This window comes from Xenopus laevis, chromosome 6L, assembly GCF_017654675.1.
Source record: "Xenopus laevis strain J_2021 chromosome 6L, Xenopus_laevis_v10.1, whole genome shotgun sequence".
In the NCBI taxonomy this organism is placed as follows: domain Eukaryota; kingdom Metazoa; phylum Chordata; class Amphibia; order Anura; family Pipidae; genus Xenopus; species Xenopus laevis.
Genome location: NC_054381.1, coordinates 132,372,832 through 132,394,640, shown reverse-complemented (window position 1 = coordinate 132,394,640; position 21,809 = coordinate 132,372,832). Strand labels below are relative to the sequence as shown.

General features: G+C 36.6%; 1 protein-coding gene across 4 annotated transcripts in view; it reads right to left on the bottom strand.

The window, feature by feature from the left end:
- The window catches only part of LOC108719304 (polyamine-modulated factor 1-binding protein 1), a 322,584-nt gene that overhangs the window by 72,050 nt on the left and 228,725 nt on the right, over positions 1 to 21,809 (bottom strand). The window contains exon 24 of one of the 4 annotated variants that reach the window (XM_041566522.1): positions 18,215 to 18,415. The exons of the other annotated variants lie outside the window; for them this stretch is intronic. Within the exon in view, the coding sequence (XP_041422456.1) occupies positions 18,329 to 18,415 (87 nt within the window). The 3' untranslated portion in view covers positions 18,215 to 18,328. Of the gene's footprint in view, positions 1 to 18,214; positions 18,416 to 21,809 lie in introns of those variants that run through there. 4 annotated transcript variants of the gene reach the window in all.

Genomic DNA, 21,809 nt, shown 5'->3' with positions numbered 1-21,809 from the left:
GAGCTTAGTAAATCTGCCCCTATGTGTCAGTGTAACACTACTGATTTTATGGCTCTGGGTTACCATTTGGCCATATACTGCATGTAGATCAATAGAATTCATGTTGGACATACCAGATGACCCCTAAATTTACAGCCCCCTTGAAGGCAAATTAAAGATGGATTAAAAAAATTTCCTACCTTTCTGCATATTAGGATTTTTTACTTTTCTAAATGTTAAATGGGTTTGTTTTATTATGAAACATGAATAGTAGAGGGGTTCAGCTTCAGCTACTATGTTACTATATACAGAACAAACAGCAAGTGACAAAATGAACACCTAAAACACCCTGAAAAAAAGATGATGGCAGGTGGTGTACGTCTTTTTTTCAATCACTCCTACAGCGAAATGTTCAGTCTTCACCAATTAGATCTCATTAGCTGAAGGACTGCTCTTTTCTGTAATAACATCTCATTCCCTGGATGTGAGAAATACATTTGCAACTTTGATCATATAATAAAAACGCTTCAGCTGCAGTAATTGTATCATTTGTATGTATAACTCTACTGGTAATCAGTCATGAAGAAACGGCTCAATACACATTGCATTAAAGAGGTAGTTCACCTTAAAATTAGCTTTCACTGTGCATTATTCTAAAATAATCTCAAAATAGTCTTTTGTTTGTGTTTTTGAAATATTTGCATTTTTTTGTTCTGCAGAACTATGGTTTGACTTGCACGGCTTAATTACCCTAGCAACCAGGCAGCAATTTGGAAGTCAGCATGGAAGTGGCTTTGTTAAAAGCTCGTTTACAAAGACAAGTACAAGCAAAAATCTCTAAAATGGACACCAAATTGTGGATGTTCAGAAGCTATGCACAAACATCCCTTACTTCCAATATGCTACTTAATTTGCCCACATTTTTTGTAAATAGCATGCAAGAGCAAAGTACAAGGTACACCAACACAAGGGCACCCTAAAAATAACACCTGCCTTTAAATGGTCATACATCCAGGGTTCCTTTAATTTGTTAAAAACAATTGATTTCCAAATAGTTTGCTAACACCAGTATGATGTGCATGAGAAGTAACACCATTTGTACAAAGAAGAACACCAGTGCACATTTAACAAAAGTGGCTGATGAATTAGTAATGTGCACATACATTATACTACACTCTGCAATAGCACTCATGAATGAGTTTTTTTAATGTCAAATGTAACTACTGCTATTATCTAAATGCTTCTTGCAATGAATGGTGTGAGTATCTAGAAAACGCCTTGAGCGACAACATAGGAATGCAGACATGTTTCAAGTCATGACAGGTGGTTGAAAGCAGCAATTGCGGAGCATGATCACGTTGGATAAGGTATGTATTACACAAATATTGCACTGTAAGCCTAGACATCTTGTGATCAAGGTGGGAGATGGGCAAAAATGTTTGGCATCTCAGTCACTTGACCCTCCCTATGGGAACAACTTAAGAATTTTTTTTTCAAACGCAATGTTATACATTATAGTGATTATAGAATATTATTTGGTGCAGACATACAAATAAAAATCTGGAACTTTCAGGGTGTGCTGTGATTTTCGTGGAACACAAAATATGCCATTGATACTCTATCAAGCACCCATCTTAGTATACCATTTAGCGATTGTTATTGGAGTTCTCATCTGTGTTTACTTGGTGCTTCCCCAGACTGTTTTCCATCATTCTTCTGCTTATTAATAGGACTAGAATAGGTCTTAGGGGTCATAAACCATTGGCAAGTCACTATGTCCAGAATGGAGTGCAAGAACCTGTGCTCCTCAGCATTGTATTCATGAAGCACAGGCAGATAGAACACAGCATCTCCTATCCCACCTGTTACCTACCTTTAAACATGATGTGAAATGTGGGGTCTGCTGTATTGTAGTTACGCCACTGGCAAGTACTACACACTATTTTTATTATTATTAACATGTATTTATAAAGCGCCAACATATTGCGTAGCACTGTAAAATAAATGTGATTATACAACTAAATCACATGAATTATATACATAGAACATATAGAGTTACATACATCACAATCAATACAGGTACAAAAGGTGAGGAAGGCCCTATGCATAGGCATACAGTCTAAAGGGAAGGGAGTAATACACAAGGTGTGGGAGTGGGATCGAATTAAGTGGGTGAGAAATGTGGTAATGTATGTGATGTTGCGTTTGGTAGTTAAGCAGAGTGAGGGTAGGCTTCTCGAAAGAAGTGTGTTTTAAGAGATTTCTTGAAAGCAGAAAGGTTGGGAGAAAGTCGGACAGACCGTGGGAGAGAGTTCCAGAGGAGGGGTGCAGCCCTTGCAAAGTCTTGAATGCGAGCATGTGAGGAGGTAATGAGAGAAGAGTTGAGTAGCAGGTCAGGAGAGGAGCGTAGTAAGCGGTTGGGTGAGTATATAGAGATGAGTTCAGAGATGTAGGGTGGGGCAGAGTTATGAAGTGCTTTGAAAGTCAGTGTCATTAATTTGAATTTGATTCTGAAAAGTAACGGAAGCCAGTGCAGGGATTGACAGAATGGCGAGGCAGAGGAGGAGCGGTTGCTGAGGTGTATGAGCCTCGCAGCAGTGTTCATTATGGACAGTCATTATGGACAGAGGTGACAGTCTCTGGAGGGGAAGGCCAATTAAAAGAGCGTTACAGTAGTCTACACACGATATGATGAGAGAGTGAATAAGAATTTTGGCAGCATCTTGGGTGATAAATGATCGTATTTTGGATATGTTCCTTAGGTGGAAGTGACATGATTTAATAAGTGACTGGATATGAGGAGTGAATGACAGGGCAGAATCTAAGATACGGGCCTGGGGATTGATAGTGGAATTGTTAACTATGATGGATACTTCCGGGAGGTTACTGGTGTTAGTTGGAGGAAAGAGAACCATTTCAGTTTTAGAGAGGTTTAATTTAAGGTAGTGTTGCGACATCCAGGTAGAGATAGCGGACAGGCAGGAGGAGACGCGAGTTGGGTTGAGATCAGGAGATGAAAGATGAGAGACAGATCTGAGTATCGTCAGCATAGAGGTGGTAGTGGAAACCATACGAGGTGATTAATTCGCCGAGGGAGGAAGTATAGAGGGAGAATAGTAATGGTCCCAGGACAGAGCCTTGAGGAACTCCAAAAGAAAGAGGTAGGGGAGAAGATGATACTCCATTGTAGGATGGATTTTTCATCACAATGCCAGTGCTTCTTTAATTAGTTTTAAGGGTCAGAATTTTGCCTCTGAGGTCATGGTTTATGAACCATCTTATTATCCTTAAGATGGCCAAACATTCAAAGAGGTTGCCAAATGATGGGTGATGAGGTGGGCGATATCAGGCTAATCCGATCGTGGGCCTAGGGCCCAATGATCGAATCACAATGAAAGGAATGTAGGTGGTCAGTGCAAGAACTGCAGCAAAGAGCCAATGCGGTCCTCAATCTGATGGGATTTTAAACCCGACTGGTTGACATCTGGAAGCCTGTCGGAAGGCCCCATACACTGGCCAATAAGCTGCTGACTTGGCCTGTCACCGGCTTTTAAAGGCCCGTGTATGACCATGTAGCGAGGGTTTCAGTCTGACAAGGAAGCGTCTTTCGGCCATAGCATGAGTGACCATAAATAAGATAGATAACATGATTAAAATCTTTAGCAGTGATCAGTATTTAATAATAAAACATTGTAAAATCATTAGAAATTGACTTCCTTAATAATTAAAAAACCTAATAAACAACAATCTAATAAAGTAATAGTAGTAGAATTGTATGTAACACTATCTCCTACAGTTGATTGTTGTTCACTTTTTCTGTAGTAAATCAGTTAAAGGAAATGTTTTTTTTCCATCAGAACATAGCATGTTAATTCAACATTAATTATAGAACATGTCAACTGTATTTCAGTCAAAGCTCACTGTAAGTCTCCAGAGCTTTCTTAATGGCAGTAATTATAGGTCATAAAAAGAGTCATCTGAAATTAACATTTCTCTGTCTTGATAGGAAAATGTAAATGGCCATACAGTACAGATGTTTTGATTAGTAAAATTTACACTTTTTTTCCTATTGTATGTCAGATTCACCCGGGCCCAACCTTGGGGCGTTTTTTTCTTTTTTGTAAAGCTGTCAGAAATAATGGTTAAAGTGGAAATGTATCCAAATTGTCTTTAAGCCATGCAAACTCTAGCTTCCCTTGTTTTCGATCGGCAGAATATCCAAGTCTATCCCAACTGTTCCTTACCCAGCCCACATCCAAAGAGGATGGTTTGGATCACAGAGCAAATCCATAGAAAAAACGCACTTACAGGCACTTTTTTAATAAACACGGCACTGCAAGCTGTCTGCTGATTCCCATTATTATATATGGTGCGGCGCATTAGAGAAATATGCTTTTTAATCCCTCTACCAGCCCTTGTTGATTGACCATTTGATTTGGATGCTGCTGAGCAATGCAAAATAATTACTATACTGGAAAAAGAAGGACTAATAATAATACTGTAAAACAATGTTAATATCTCTGGCCATCCAGGGAATTAGAAGAAATTAAAAGCGAATATGTTTTTTTTTAAGGAAGAAAAGGCTTGCACCTTGAGTAATAATGAATCTAATGTTTGACATTCATCTCCCTGGAAAATAATATTAGATAAACTCTTGCAAGGGCATTCTGAACAGCCAATCCGATTTTATTAATAATTTCCTGTTTCTATATTGGAAGCTCACATTATCTGGTCACAGTCACAGTAGACCTGCACAGATATTTAATAAAGCTGCCATTGGTAATCCTCTCTGATTACCTATAAGCTTCCAGCTGTAATACACACTGTGCTACAGCGCCATAGAAGGACATCACACTGTCACCTAGTATGATGCTTGACAGCTTATTCTGCAACATCAAGCCGGCACAAAATTGCTTTTTCAAAATCCATCCCTAGTTAATAACTGAAGGCAATAATGGTATTCAGCATGCGTAATATACTGAGAGGCAAAATGAGGCAACAGAGAGAAAATGATTAAAGACTGACTATTATGAAGAGGAGATCAAACGTTGAATTTTGAAACCGACAACAATGGTTCAATTACAACATCATGCAGAGAGCACTGCAAACTCACATTGCAATTCTAGCAAACACACAAAAAACCCTATTGTGTGACTAAGAGATGCATTCTAATTTCAATTTAAACAAAGCAATATTTCACATTTTCTTTTCTTGACAACTATATGCTCTGCAATTCTCCCTGGAGCGGGTTTGTAACATATCATTTGATAGAATGCCCACTATGTACATTTAGCCATACATGCACTGCTTGCAGGAGATTAATCACATTATTTTCTGTGCTAACAAAAAGAAAATCCACACTGTATTCAAAACACTTGATTCAATCAACATATTTGAGGAGGCAAAAGCATAAAAAAGAATGTGAAAAGAAGAAAATAGATCCCAAACCAAACTGAACAGGGCTGCTTGTTTAAAAGCTGCAAGTGCAAAATGGGTGCATGTTTATATTAGTGTATATATATATATATATATTTATATTTATATATAGATAGATAGATAGATAGATAGATAGATAGATAGATAGATAGATAGATAGATAGATAGATAGATACAGATATATATATATATATATATATATATATATATAGATATCATATTATAATATGTATCATTTGTTTGTAAATAGTGGCACTGTTCTGTTGGAGCCCATATATTTCCATTATTTTTGGGGGTTGGTTTGTATTAAGAAGCTGCAAAGTAAGGTGGCCACCTGCCCTCCCTAGAATAAAATAAGAACATTTATTTCAGTTTGTTGTTTTTCTTGATGTCACTTGACATTTGAGGGCAGTGATACACTATTCATATACTGAAATATTAGTCATGGATGTTGACCAAGGACATATATTGACTGAACCTAGAAATAGGCAGCAGCAGGCCAGATATTTTGGTGGAAAAAAGGCAGCACAGCTAATACTTTATACAGGTATGGGGTCCTCTATGCAAATATCCATTGTTGCCATTGCCACTGGCCATCTAACACTGCCAACAAGTTACAGCATTTAAAAAAAATGTCTTTATTTATGTTTATATAGGGTGGGAGAATGGGCAGCAATTTTACAGTGATCTCATTGCTGATCAATTACTCCAAGCCACAATTACAGTACATGTATGGGATCCGTTATCCGGAAACCCATGATCCAGAAAGCTTCAAATTACAGGAAGGCCATCTCCCATAGACTCAATTCTAATGAAATAATTCAAATTCTTTAAAATACTGAATCCTTATTAAATGCAAAACAATCCTATTATTCAAAGTTTACATGATTTTTAGTAGACTTAAGGTACGGAGATCCAAGTTAAAGAAAGACCTCTTACCCAGAAAACCTCAGCATTCTGTATAACGTGTCTCTTACCTGTAAAAGTATCTGGGCAATAAACTATCCCTGTTAGCGGTATTAGTCATACTGTAACATTGCCCCAACACTGCTGTGAACTGAAACATTCCTAAGAATAATTGTGGGCCCAGGAGGGTGATAGCTTTGGAGCAGTTGAATAGGGGAGATTTTAGATTTGAAGTGTATTTAAGCTTGAAAGTGTCATTTATGGGTATTAGTTTACAGCTGCGTCCATATTGAATATAGTGATGAGCGAAATTTGTCGCCAAGTTTCATTGCAAAAAAAAAATGTCCATGAACTCCAATAGGTGAAAATTGTTGCAATTGTTAGAAAAAAATTGTCGGCCATAGACCATTTTGGCGTATATTCCTAAAGCGAAACGGGTCAGATTTTCCCATCACTAACTGCATGTTGATGTTCTAGCGCTATCAGCTGCAGCCAGTATCAGTCCAAATGATCACGTATTTTGATTTGACAGTTTAGTGAAGTGAATGCTGGGCAATGCCTTGGTCATTTTCAGAAGAGTAAAACCCCTCAACCCTTACTTTATATTCATTTAACAGATATTCTCATTTGCAGTTTTTGAGATCGGTATATACAAAAATGATAAGGAAAATCCTGTCCACTTGCATGGCTATAGAGAGCTCAAGGAATGACATCCATATACAGAAGATTGAGTAAGTAGGAGGAAGGATAATAAGGTCACTTCAGATATTATGATAAGCCTCCTAATGTCTGCTTATTACAGTGACAATAACAAAGATAAAACATGACCACTGCAATTTCTGTACATGAAATTAAAGTCATGAGTCAATTTTACCATGATTATTAAGGAAACTGGGATTAGTCCGCTAATAGCTCTATGCAATATAAAATGTATATTGTAAATACTTATAGGGTGTAAGACCAGAATGTTCATGCTGCAAGGTGCCCCTCCAGTTTAGGAAATTGGTCATGTGCAGCATAAGGTAACTTTCCCACAACCTTCTTAGACAAAAATCTTATTTATGCAAATTAAAGGATATAGTTTCACTATATGGTTACACCTTCCCTTTACGCATAGGGGAAAAAAAAGAACAAAAATGTAAATGAGCTCTAGTAAGTAATAGCAACCAGTTAGCAAGTAACACGTATCAAAACATGCAAACAACAGATTGCTTAGTTGGCTTGGAGCTGGCAATGAAACTACACTTGTCGAGCACTCATTGTAGCAATAGCCAAATACATTATGGAGAAACAATATCTGGGGGCCCATTTACTTAGCTCGAGTAAAGGATTAGAAGAAAAAATACTTTGAATTTTGAATGGTCGAATATGGCTAATTCGACCATCGAATAGGCTACTTCGACCTTCGAATCGAATGATTCAAAGTAAAAATCGTTCGACTTTTCGATAGTCAAAGTACTGTCTCTTTAAAAAAAAACTTCGACCCCCTAGTTCGCCACCTAAAACCTACCGAGGCCAATGTTAGCCTATGGGGAAGGTCCCCATAGGCTTCCTAACAATTTTCTGATCGAAGGAAAATCCTTCGATTGATGGATTAAAATCCTTTGAATAGTTCAATTCGAAGGATTTAATCATTCGATTATTCCTTAGATCGTTCGATCGTTAGGAATATCGCTAAATCCTTCGACTTCGATATTCGAAGTCGAAGGATTTCAATTCGGCAGTCAAATATCGAGGATTAATTAACCCTCGATATTTGACCCTAGGTAAATCTGCCCCCTGAACTGACAAAATCAAAATGATACTCTGATATTCATGATAACGGTATGGGATCCATTATCCAGAAACCCATTACCCAGAAAGCTCAGAATTACTGCTCTGAATGCCATCTCCAATAGATTATATTTTGATCCAAATATTTCAAATTTGTAAAATGTATTTCCTTTTCCTCTGTAATAGTAAAACAGTATCTTGCACATGATCCAAATTAAGATATAATTAATCCTTACTGGAAGCAAAACCATCCTATTAGGTTTACTTAATGTTTACATGATTTTTTAGTAGACTTAAGGTATAAAATATTACAGAATGATCCGTTATCTTGAAAACTCCAGGTTCAGAGCATTCTGGATAACAGGTCCCATACCTGTATTCTTATTTAAGTCAAGCAATCATTCTTCAATATCTCAATAATGTAACCCTTTCATGTCATTCACTTCTAAGACAGGATTACACTCCAGCATTGACGGCAAATCTACCTGTTGGTGATAAGGTAAACCTGGGAGACGTATGAGAGATTGATGGAGAGACTAGTAATGCTGCCACTGACCAAATTGTGCACCTTGATGAATTTGAGTTAGAAATAAAATACAAACACAGAAATATAGCAACAATGGAAAACTGGTAATAACCATGCGGCACTAAGTGCCCAAGAGTAACTACTTGCACTAACTTCTTGATCCTGAGAGCTACTGTTCTGTATTCAAGGAGAGTTTAAATTACTGTCAACACTATTTTCAGCCACAACAACATCTCACAGTCGCAAACACCCATGTAATTTGCGAATCTTTTTGCGCAAAGTGAATTGTGCACAGAACTGAAAAACGGGTACAGCAGTGCAATATTTCAGCTTTCAGGAAAAAACACGGTCAATACAACCATTTGCAAATAAATATTTTCTGAGCAAACTTTATAAATGACCCCCCCCCCCCAAGATCTGTCCTCACACACGGACCACATGTTTGTAAATGTTTCAGTGTCCTCCCATTGGCGGTTTACTCGTTGAGAAGGTTTCAAGGGAAGGTTGAATGGAGATCACAGACAGACAACCAATAGTGGTCATGGGATACCTCCTAGGAATCTTGCAGCTTGGCAGGTAGGCAGCAAGGTAGTCTAGAAATGCATCACAAAAGCCCCTGAACTTGCACTAAAATCACCTTAAGTTCTTGTGTCAGCTGTTGGTTATCTGGTAACACAGAATATCACTATCAGATATAGATATATATATAGATAGATATACACAGCCTAGGAGATAAGAGTAAGCCATATCATTCTCAGCCCACAGAAGGACATACAATGATACAAAGCATTAGTAACAAGATTGAATTTATAACATTAACACCTTTGCAGCAGCAACACCTTAGTGAAAGAAGTTACCCCGATGCACAGAAACAGAACAAGGGATTGTGCCTACTCCCTTCCAATCACTGTCCCAATTCTCCTTGTACAAGTGATCATATATGAGAGTACATGAATTAGGTTAGTCGGCCTCGCATTTTCAAATCCAATATTGATGTAATAAGATGAAGAAACAAATCAGGTTGGGTATTGAGGAGTAAAATTCATAAAAGAAGGATTTTAACATGAACAGGGCTGATTTTATTACAATACTCTCCATGGTACTGTGTCTCCAGAATACATCTAATTAAATCAGTCTGAATGCAACAAAAGCAGAAATAAAGGTGAGATTCCATGAAAAATTGGGAAAAACATTTAATACACTCTTAATTAAAAAAAAAAGTACGAACTTTACTTCAGTATGCTATTGATGCAGATATATATATATATATATATATATATATATATATATATATATATATATATATATATATATATATATATATATATAGTGAATAAAGTACCCAGTCTTGTAAAATATAAGGATATTATAAGTTACCGAGGCTTTTTAATACACAAAAGTCATGAATATCTTGTAAATTATAGCCTTATAAACGGTGAGTTCTGATGTCATCAGTTATAAACGGTGAGTTCTGATGTCATTTCTGTCACATGACTCACTGAAACTTGTGTATTATAATAAATAAAGTACCCCCAGTTGCAAAATATAAGGATATTAGAAGTTACCTCAGAGTTCCATGACCTGTCTAAAAACACGAGGCCGAAACTCCTCTGTAACTTATAATATCCTTATAATTTACAAGAGGGGTTTATTTTATTCACTATATAATATAAAAAACACACTGAAATGCAGCTCATCTCTTTTTTATTGGGTGCACATGGGTACGGCTTGATATACATACTGCACAACTTAACCCCAGCACTCCAATATATAGCCCCCAGGGAAAACTTATTTTTGCACTACATTTAGTAAAAAGAGACACTTTTAGTTACAAAGTTTGTACAAAGTATGCATAAGCTGACGCGCCCCATCAAAACAGTGTCCGTGCGTCAGTCCTAACTAGTTGAAAACAGAGAATATTATCTTTGGGGGGACAGACCATACCTGCTTTTGTCTTTATTTAGCATGATCTCTTCCAAAGATACCATTAGGCGGGGGTTGTGAGAGCAAGCATTGAGGAGAGAGCCACCTACCCATAATACAAAAAACAAAATGCAGCTCATACCTTTTTCATTGGGTACACAGCACTCCAATATATAGCCCCCAGGAAAAACACATTTTTGAACAACTTAAAGGTAACATTTTGAAAAAGAGACACTTAATATAATATTCTCTTTTTTCACTTAGATAGGACTGACGCATGGACACTGCCCTGACAGGGTGCGTCAGTTTATGTATGCTTTGTACAAACTTTGTAACTAAAAGTATCTCTTTAGGGTTGGGTGTTTAGGGTCCAGGAAAGGTTGTCTGCCAACACGGTTGACTATCTCCACCATGGAGCCATTTACGTACAGCAAGTTATTTCTGCAGTCAGCAACCATCTCTTTAGTCTTCTTGACATATGAGGGGGTTCTTCACAGTCAGGACAGTGAGGTTGTGGAATGCACTGCCGGGTGATGTTGTGATGGCTGATTCAGTTAATGACTATAAGAATGGCTTGGATGATTTTTTGGACAGACATAATATCAAAGGCTATTGTGATACTAAGCTCTATAGTTAGTATAGATATGGGTATATAGAATTTAATTAAAAGTAGAGAGGGGTGTGTGTATGGATGCTGGGTTTTCATTTGGAGGGGTTGAACTTGATGTCTTTTTTCAGCCCTATTTAATGATGCAACTATGTATGTAAAATTTTGAGATTTATTATACCCTTAAGCTGAAAAAGTCAGAACCAAAAAATCCACCGTCCCAGACCTGCCGAGGTTATATATAAGTCAATGGGAGAGGCTGCAATCCTATTTGGAAGTTTCTGTGGTCTGCGCTGGAATTAGCCTGAAAATCTGACTATTTCGGGCTTTTTGGGAAATGAGTGATTTTAGGAAAATAATCCAAAAATCGTTCCGAAAAAAATCATATGATTCGGGTTTCCACTCTATACTATTACACCCCCCCCCCAAAAAAATAAGCTTTTTTAATAATAAATAAGGTCAAATTGTGGATTCTAATTTAAAATAAAGAAAAATTTGGATTTTGATAAATAACCTTTTTTTAGAGTCAGGTTGTTGTTCTGACACCACTCTGCTAGATGTCTTACTTCTTCTCTATATGCAGACTCATCATTGTTTCTTAGGAGACCCACCACTGTTGTGTCTTATACAAACTTAATAGTGTGATTTGAACTGTACTGGGCAGCACAATCATGTGTCAGTAGGGTGAATAGCCATGGGCTAAGCAAACATCCCTGGGAGGAGTCTATTCTCAGTCTTAGGACCCTGGAGATGTTATTCCCTATTGAGACATACTGTCCCTATTGAGTCAGAAAGTCCAGAATTCATTTACAGAGTAGAGTGTTTATGCCTAGCAGGTCCGACTTCCTTACCAACTGCTGTGGAATGACTTTGTTGAATTCTGAACTGAAATCGATAAATAGCATTCTCACATGTGTCCTTTTTGTCAAGGTAAAAGAGGGTCAAATGAAGTGCAGTTGAAATGGCATCATCTGTGAAAAGGTTTGAGCGGTAGGCAAACTGTAGTGGGTATAGGCTCAGGTACAAGCTTCTCAAAGCACTTTGAAATGAAGGGCATAAGTGTTATATGTTGGTACTTATTGAGACAAGACACATACTTTTTTGGCATGATACTTTTTTTAGGGATGATTTTGGTGGTTTTTGAGGTATGTAGGTACATCAGGGATGAATTGAAGATATCAGTGAAGGTGTCTGAAAGCTCAGAACATTCTCATAGCACTAGAACCGATATGTTGTCAGGTCCTGCTGCTTTCCATGGGTTTACTCTGCAGAAGGGTCATCTTGACATCCTTACTGGTAAAACAGAGAATCTGGTCACTCTGGGAAGCGATTGTTTTTCTTGCTGGTTTCCCGTTTCCTACTTCAAAACTTGCAAATAAGTTGTTCAGTTCATCTGGCAAGGTTGTCTCATTGCTGTTTGCTTGATGTGTAGACTTGTAGCCTGTGATGGCTTGAATGCTCTGCCACATGAGCGATGTGTCTTTCGACACTATATAATGGTTGTTAAGCTTCTTTGCCTCTTTAATGGCCCATGATAGGTTGGCTCTGGCTGCAGGTTAAGCTTCTTGGTCTTGGACCAATACACTTCTCAATAAAGCCAGCGACTAAGGCTGTGTACTCCTCCAAGTCTATTCCATGTTCATAGGTGGCAGTTTCTCTGAACATTTTCCAGTCTGTACAGTTAAAACAATCTTGTAAAGAATGGCACCTTGTGGCCAAGTTTTCACTAGTCTTTTCATAGATGGGGGAGTGGTGCAGCCTTGTATGCATGCATGCTGATCATGTGTATATACAAGGTCCAATATGGAACCTCCTCTTGTAGCAAAGTCAATCATTTGATGAAATCTGGGTAGAACTGACTGATGTGATGCATTTTTAAAGCATCCTGCGACTATGAAGAATCCATCCAGGTAAGCTGTTTGAAAATCACTTATAATTGTATAACGTTCACTCAGTCCTCCACTGGCTTTAGCATTTGCACTAGCACTTGGTGGAATGTAAACAGCAATAATAATCACCACCATAGTGAACTCTCTCTGAATGTAAAAGGGTCTGCATCTGACTGTTAAAACCTCCATGGATTCTGAACAATGCACAGATGCAGTTGCTGTGTTTGTACCACAAGTTAATGTAAACTTTAGTGCTCTGCTTCAGATGCTTCATAAGAACTTTTGTGCCCAATCCTAAAACTTCATAAGAACTTTTGCATGGACGTGGCAAGTTTCCGGTGATGTTCAGGGCTTGTAGAATGCAGATGGACCTTGGCATCACCTTCCAATTTTGTTGAACTGCCTTCTCCTATGTCCAAAAGCTGTTGCCTGTTATAGAGGTATCTACCTGTAGTTCCAATGGATATTAAAGGCACCAAGTTTTGGACCCAGTGTGGCTGCTGCGACCTGGCTGGCTGCCATCTTACATATGTTATTTTACATGTTATCCATAATGCTCAGGACATGGGGCCCTCTGGATAACTGGTCTTTGCGTAATTTGGATCTCCATACCTTAACGTTAATAAAAAATCATGGAAACATTAAATAAACCCAATAGGCTGGTTTTGCTTCCAATAATTATTATTAGTTTGGATCAAGTACAAGGTACTGTTTTATTGTTACATAGAAAACAGAAACATTTTATAAAGTTTGATTTATTCGGATAAAATAGAGTCTATGGGAGATGGCCTTCCTGTAATTCAGAGATTTCAGGATAATGGGATTCTGGATAATGGATCTTATAACTGTAATAATTGAACTATTATATATTGTATGTAAGAAAAATATCAAATGGGTTAATTGCAATCGCTTTGGGTCGTGGAACAAAATTCGGTCACAATTAGTGATGAGTGAATCTGTCCCATAAATTCATTAAATGCACTGAAGTCAATGGACATTTTTTTGCTGTGTTTTTTCATGCAAAATACATTGAAATTAATGTGCATTTCAGTTAGTCTAAAAATTGCCAGTAGCACAAGTATAAATGTCTTATACAATATGGAGGTATAGTTAAGGCAGACAGCCACAGCTTTCTCTTAGGAAGTAAGTACACAGATGTTGAATTTTTAGAAACACACCCCAGAGTAAACTTGTCATTAAGGTATTCAGACGAGGAATAAATCAAGACCCAGTATGAATAAGGCAGCAAAAGATTAAAGTTAACACCAATATATAGCACAATTGGCTATTTCTCTTTCATGAAAATGTTTAGTATTGCTTTCTGTGAACACCTCATAAAACTGCACTTTGAATTTCATAGAGCAACCTGGTAAAAACTCTGATATAAACCTGTTTTTAATTAGTTGACTGTAGAAGGCCTTTTCCCCCTTCCATCATGTTTTCATCAAACCATTCACTACTATGCAGGTTGTAATTTCAAGACTGTGCTAAAATTCCCCTATAATGTCAAACCAGTGGTTCCTCCCTATTCTATCTGACTGTCCCTATAATACAGGAACAGAACATAGCACAAATGTAATGAAGAAAATTGCTACCATACCTTAAGGGGACAATAGGCAAGTGTAAAGAGTATTGGAATTGAGTGACATGAATCTTCTGTTAACATGTTACAAGGAAAGCAAAAAAAAAAAGATAGAGTTCCATAAATTCAACTGTAGATTACATTTTCAACACAATGCTATTTTGAAAGGAAAAGGACAGACTGTGATATTGGGTAAGGCAAACTGAGAAATAGAGAAAAAAGAATAGAATAATTGTAACCATATAAAACCCATGCATGAAAATATTCCATAGTCAATGGAACACTCTAATGGTCAAGACAACTCATGGTCTGGACTTTGCTGTTATCCTAATTGTCAAATAACTTTAATAACTCTTTATTTCTGAACAATTTCTAGAACAATTTGGATCTTCTTTGTTACAAAAATCCCAATTCATTGCTATGTATGTAAGTGTTTTGGTCATGATGCACCACATTTTCACGTCTGATACAGATGATGGCAAAAGTTTTAGTGAGTGGCAGAAATTTTTACAAATCTGTGCTAAAATTTCACAATGAGCATTTATTTAACAGGAAAAAAAAATTTCATGTAGGAAAAGCGAAGAAATATACATCCACTAACGGTAATCTATTTGGCGCAGAAACCCCCCCCCCCCCCCCCATTGACTCCAATGCAGTTGAAAAAAAACTTCACTCTTTCACCATGGTTTCACAATTTTTTGGTGAAGTGAAACAGTAAATTTGCTCATCACTACGCACCACACTCACTACAATATAAAGTCTACTTTATGCCTTAATGGAGGGCGGATTCATATAATTTTATGTGCATTTTCATCTTTTTGCCAATGAAACGATATTTAATATTGCCTTTCTTTCTATACCTAGCTTTGCCAATATGTGTTCCTGCTTTCATCAGACAATAAAACATAAGTACATTTTTTACAAGGTGGAATGGATTCACCTTACAACAACCTTTTAAAAAAACTATCACTTATATTTAAATAGAAATCACATACTCATTCTTTAAGAATGGATGATTATGTAGACATAGGAAAGTCTGAAAGACTGCTGTTACATAGAGGATGTCCAAGCATTTGTCCAAGTAAACCTGCCTAACTTCTAGATGATCCAGAGGATAATGGAAATAAAAAGCATCTCCAATTTGGCTCAGAAGGGGAATCTAATTTAACAGCAAAGCTTTCAAAACATAGCATATTATGAAGAAATTATTTTATGGAATAATCCAGAAATCTATGGCAGGTGGTAAAAAGGGACCATATGTAAAGGGAGAATAGATACAAAATAGGGGGAGGGCAGAGCATAACCCAGAGAAACTAGAAACAAAATGAATAATAAAACAGATGTTATCAGAAATATGGGGTAAATGCATGAGTCTCCTGATTGTTGGGGGTGGGACACATAAAATAGTATTTTGATAAAAGTAAGACTATTTTTAGAAGTAGAAAACATTTAGAATAAATAAAAACACTTTCATGGCAGCTAAATGTAAACCTTTAACAACAAAATGTAATTACAGGATCCATTATTTGAAAACCCGTTAGCCAGAAAGCTCTGAATTAGGGGAAGACCATCTTCCATATAGTTAATTTTAAGCAAATAATTAAAATATTTTACAATTATTTCCTTTTTCTCTGTAATAATAAAACAGTACCTTGTACTTGATGGTAATTAAACTGCATGAATTCATGTTGGTGGCAAATCAATCCTATTGTGTTTATTTAATGTTTAAATGTTTTTTCCTTAGCAGATTTTAGGTATGGAGATCCAAATTATAGAAAAATCCTTTGCTGGAAAAACCAAACATTACACATTAGATCCTATACCTGTATAGGCCATGGTGATTGAATAAGTGTAGGAGAAGCTGCAACTAGAGAAGGGCATTTTGGCTCAACTTACTTTATATATATCTTAATGATTGTGTCCCTGTAAGTGAATTTAGTTAAACTACAGTTAGATGTTAATTGTACCATCTAAAACCTGACGATGTAAAAACATCTAAAACTTGTCAAGTCGTAGAAGACTGCTATTTTTTCTGGCAATGTTTTCTAACCAAGGTGCATGTTTTTTACACTCCACACTCAATGATTTCTACTACTCATGAGTTGACTTCTCAACTCATTCACTAGTTCTAACAGTGTACTTATCTACAATAATGGAACCCCTTTAGTTTCTAAAACAATGTTGTCCAACTGGATCCCAATAGGCAGATGACCCTTTTTGTGGTCCACTGACTCCTTTGTATCCGAGGCCTAATAAATTAAATCCTAAAATAAAACTTCATTTAGTGGGTGAATTTATCAACATTATTCTGCACAGTAATATGTTTTAGTGCTTTTACCCATCAATGGATACATATCGAAAAAGAAATTAAATCACAGTAATACTGGGCATAGGGACCACTTAAAAGATATTCCTGAAGATTGATGCTCTAAAAATATACATGGCAGAACACATGTTGCATATATGCAACTTTTGAACCAGTACAAAGGTTAATCAAGTTCGACGTGTGTAATAGAAATGCACAAAAACAAAAGACATATTCAGTCATTGGGTGCCATATGGTTGAGGGAGGTTTTTTTTTTTCATTTTAATTGATTCTATACAAAAATTAGCCTAAAGTGAATCCTAGTTCTCTGCTTACTAATTACTCCCATGCATGTTGCTCGTAGATGAAAAATACGTGCAGATGATACATTTCAAGAAATTATAGCAAGTCAGTTCTCATTTTTCATGTGATTAAATCCACTTCTCTTATAATATGATGATTCGGTCAGACCTGAAAACAGCATTTAAGTCATGGTTCTACTCAAAACACCACATGATATACAGATACAGAAGGTCAGGAGTTAATAGAGAATCATAAGTGCTTCAAAAACAAATATGTTTCCATATAGTATAAGTATTGTATGGTAAAGTTGTTAAAATTACCTATATTTGCCCTAGTATCATCTTGGTTTGTTTGGAACTATCCTAACCAGAACGGTTATTAGAGAAGTGCAAAACCTAGATTCAATCTTCTCTGAATGCTGGTTTGAATAAAAAAATGTATAATTTAAACATCTGAAACATTATATAGGATAATTTTGCAGCAGATGACCTGATGCTGCCATGCAAGCAAAATGGATGCTTTCTTTTCAAAAACCCAGTTTGACTCATGGAACAGGTTGACTGTCTCAGCCGGCTATTTCTTCAACAAAATTGAAACTTGAGCTGTCTTTTCATAAATGCATAAAGTATTTTTAATGAACCAATCATTTCAACGAGTGAACTGAAGATTCATAAACATGACAGGTCATCATGGATTTCTCGCAAACCATTTTATTTATTGAATTCCAACATTTAAGCAAGTCTCACGCCTCTTCCTCCAGTAGAAGTCCGTGGATGATGAATGTGTTTGAGAGACATATAGCAAGTTAATGCATAATAGAACTCAATTTGTGTGCATATCACACATCCTTTTTCTCATTTTCTGAGGAAACTGAATAAATAGCACAAGCTTTTTTTTTTTTTTTTTAATTGACAAAACTTCACTCATATTATGTTGAACTAACCAGAACTTTCATAAGTTGCCGCCAAACATTACACATATCAGTTACTATGTGTGTGTTGAGCAAATTGCATGAAAGGTGACATAAAGGAACATTAAAATGTATAAATGGTTTGGTGTGTGTGAATCATTTGCTCTTCGTACTATTCATTCTGAAAGACTATTTCGATTGGGTTGCACCTAGTGCCATGTTGATGGAACGGTAGATAATACATACAGTCCAGAAGGCTGAATACTTCATATAAACCTATAGATAAACATAGAGAGAGAGAGAGAGAGAGAGAGGCTACATACCATGTAATACCAATATATCACCTTCCAAATCAAGACCCCCTGGTGCTGGTTCACAGGATTTTCATGAAGGGTCAAACAATTGATATTGTGAAAAAAAGAAATAATGTTTATTGAATCCGACGTTTCGGTTCCTTGAGAAACGTCGGATTCAATAAACCTTATTTCTTTTTTTCACAATATCAATTGTTTGACCCTTCATGCAAATCCTGTGAGTGCCAGTACCACGTACATTATTTATCTATTCTTTGATCAGAGCACCCAGGTCGTTTAATATCACCTCAAGGTGTGCAGCCTGCACCCTCTAGCTAGTAAGTTGCAGGTAAAACTTAGTCCCTTTGTAAAATGTATAATTAAGCAATAGAATTCTTAATGAATCAGATGAAAATTAAGCGTAGGACTGGCCAGATATGGGATGACTTTGACGTAGTTGGCCAGCTTAAATATATTGCAATATATGGACAAACGATCCCTGTTTTGTTTAAAGGGTAAGGCACTTTTCAGTAGCAGTATGCACAAAATGTCTCTGTCTTAAATATATTGATAATGGGTTGAGTACAGAGGACTCTTGTATTTGTCTATATATATATATATATATATATATATATATATATATATATATATATATATATAAAAATATATATATATATCCTTGAGAATGGTCCCCAGGTGGGACCGAAACGTTGGATGAGATGCTGTATCAATAAAAGAGCAATATTTCACAAATAACAGAGAGTGCTGATCCTTTGTTTGTTTATATTATAATCCTTGATCGTGCACCTCTGGCAACTCAAAGTATGAGTGGTATTGCAAGTCACACAATTCATTGCACATAGTAGGAAACACCATATGGAGTACGTAGTGCTTCTGCTGGTTACTAATGGTGGTCCCTCCATAATTCATGACCTGCTCTTCCAGCTGTCTCACTGAATGTGCAGCAAACACACTGTATGTGTGAAAGTATAAATAATAAGGCAGTAATCCCCAACCAGTGGCTAGTGAGCAACATGTTGCTCACCAACCCCTTGGATATTGCTCTCAGTGGTGTCAAATGTCATTTTAAATTCTGGTCTTGGAGGCAAGTTTTGGTTGCATAAAAACCAGGTGTACTTCCATATAGAGCCTCCTATAGGCTGGCAGTCTACATAGGGGCTATCACAATTTCTGTCCTTATTTGGCATCCCCAGGGACTTTTTCATGCTTGTGCTGCTCCCCAACTCTTTTTACATTTGCTGTAATAAGTCAATGGTCTAATATTAACTCAACCACTCCTCTGTAAACCATGTCCCAGTCAAGTGTGATAGCTGTATATTGAGTGAAGCAGTTGGAGGAGGAGAAGTGGCTCTGTACTAGATGACTGGTGGGAGGTTGGGTTATAGAAGATTCATATTTTTTTTCAGAAAAAATAAACTTCATCTTTTAAGGAAAAGCTAATATCACTTTAAAAGATGGTAAATTAAATATAATGTAATATGTAATACAATTTAATAAAAGTTAATTTGTTCTTTGCTTTATTTCAGCTAAACTTTATACCCTGGTTTAGTCCTTTTTAATTTGTCATTATCACATAGCAAGCTGACAAGCTCTCTACTCATCAGAGAGGCTTCCTTTGTTTTTCCTTAAGCAACAGATGATGGATGAAAACACTTAATTGCGTCAGTTGTAAGAAGTGTCTTAGATATTGTGGTGTGATTGACTAAAAACATATTCTTGCAGGGGGATACATATGGTCTCCAGAGCTGTTCCACTGATACACTCTCTCTAATTGCCTACAAATGATGTTTTAATTGTAACATTACTGTAAACAACACTATGCATAATTTCTGGCAAATATAATGATTGCATAAACATTTACTCTGTATTATAAACTCCTAACATTTCAGGGATGAGTGCAGAACATGAATGTGTAGGGGTGGTAATGCCTCACTTACTGCCAAAGTCCACTGCTTTGTAATAAAATCATTATATTTCTCTAAAGCTGTTTATCAGGAGTCTTTAACCTGTGTCTCTACAGCTTTATTATATCTTCCAAACCACAAATCAGCGATCCTGTGTATGTGAATAAGCAAGGCATAAAGCTTGGAAATGGAGAGAACAAAGAGGATGGGTTTTACATCTTCTTGTTTTAATTACTGGCATAGTTCATGCCTGGACTATTATGCTTCTTATGTCATACCATGTCAAATCCGCATAGCCATTTACTGTGGCATGTCGCATCCATTATCATTTAAATGTAATGACTCATAGGCATAATAAACAATTTAACCTCATAATGAAACTATAAAGGCTGATTGCACTGAATTTGGGTTTAACTCAGCAAGAGAATTTGCAATGTAATAAATATGATAGTGAGTCAGTAATGGAAATTAAAAATCATGTTTTGGTTACATTTCCTATCTCAGTAAATATAATTAAACTGGACTGAATTGAAAAAAGCTAACATGTAGTGATGAGCAACATTTTTCATCAAGTTTTGCTGTGAAAATGACCCCATAGATTCTAATTGGGAGTGAGAAATTGTTATGCGCAAAAAACAATTTGTTATGTATCAAAAAGAATTTGTCACCCACAGATTTCAATGCATTTTGGCACATTTTCAGCAAACGGGTCAGATTCGCCCATCACTACTTATATGGTTTCAGCCTATAAGGGTTATATAGCACATATAAGGCGTCATTTACTCACACAGTGTGCAAAAAGGAAAAAAGACTGCAACTGGACTTTTGTTGCACTTGCAAACTGCATGGGGCATGTTAACAATGGCTGCAAGTGTCTGCGCTCCTTTCAGTGTGCAGAGACCTGGCACCAGCCCTATGGATTGAGTGTGGACTGTGCTAGTCAGTGGTCAATCTTAGAGGGGCATGTTCTTGTGCCCCTTATCACTCCTGCCCATAAAGAGCCAAACAAGACTTGAAACATTGCTGCCCTTGATGTGAAAATAAAGGCTTTTAACTGAAAGTGATTTCAACAGTGGAAGGAAGTTGGAGGAAGTGCACCCATTACTGGCTGTGCAAAAAAGGAATGTGCTACTTATTTTTCATAAACTGAAGGCCTATAAAAGCCCTTCTGACAATTTGTGGCTGAACATCTCCCTTTACCAATATACTGGATTTGCATTGGATTTTGCATTTCTTGAAATTACTCTGGATAAAAGTAATGGTTTACATTACATTACATTTACATAAAGCACATTTATCAAGGATCGAATTTAGAATTTTTTTCAAAAACAACCATAATCTCCCATAAATTCGACCATTCAAAATGTATTAATTAAATCTAATTTTTTAAACTCTGACGAATTGAAACAACCCAAAAACTTGAATCAAATTCGATTTGAATTTTAAAAACTG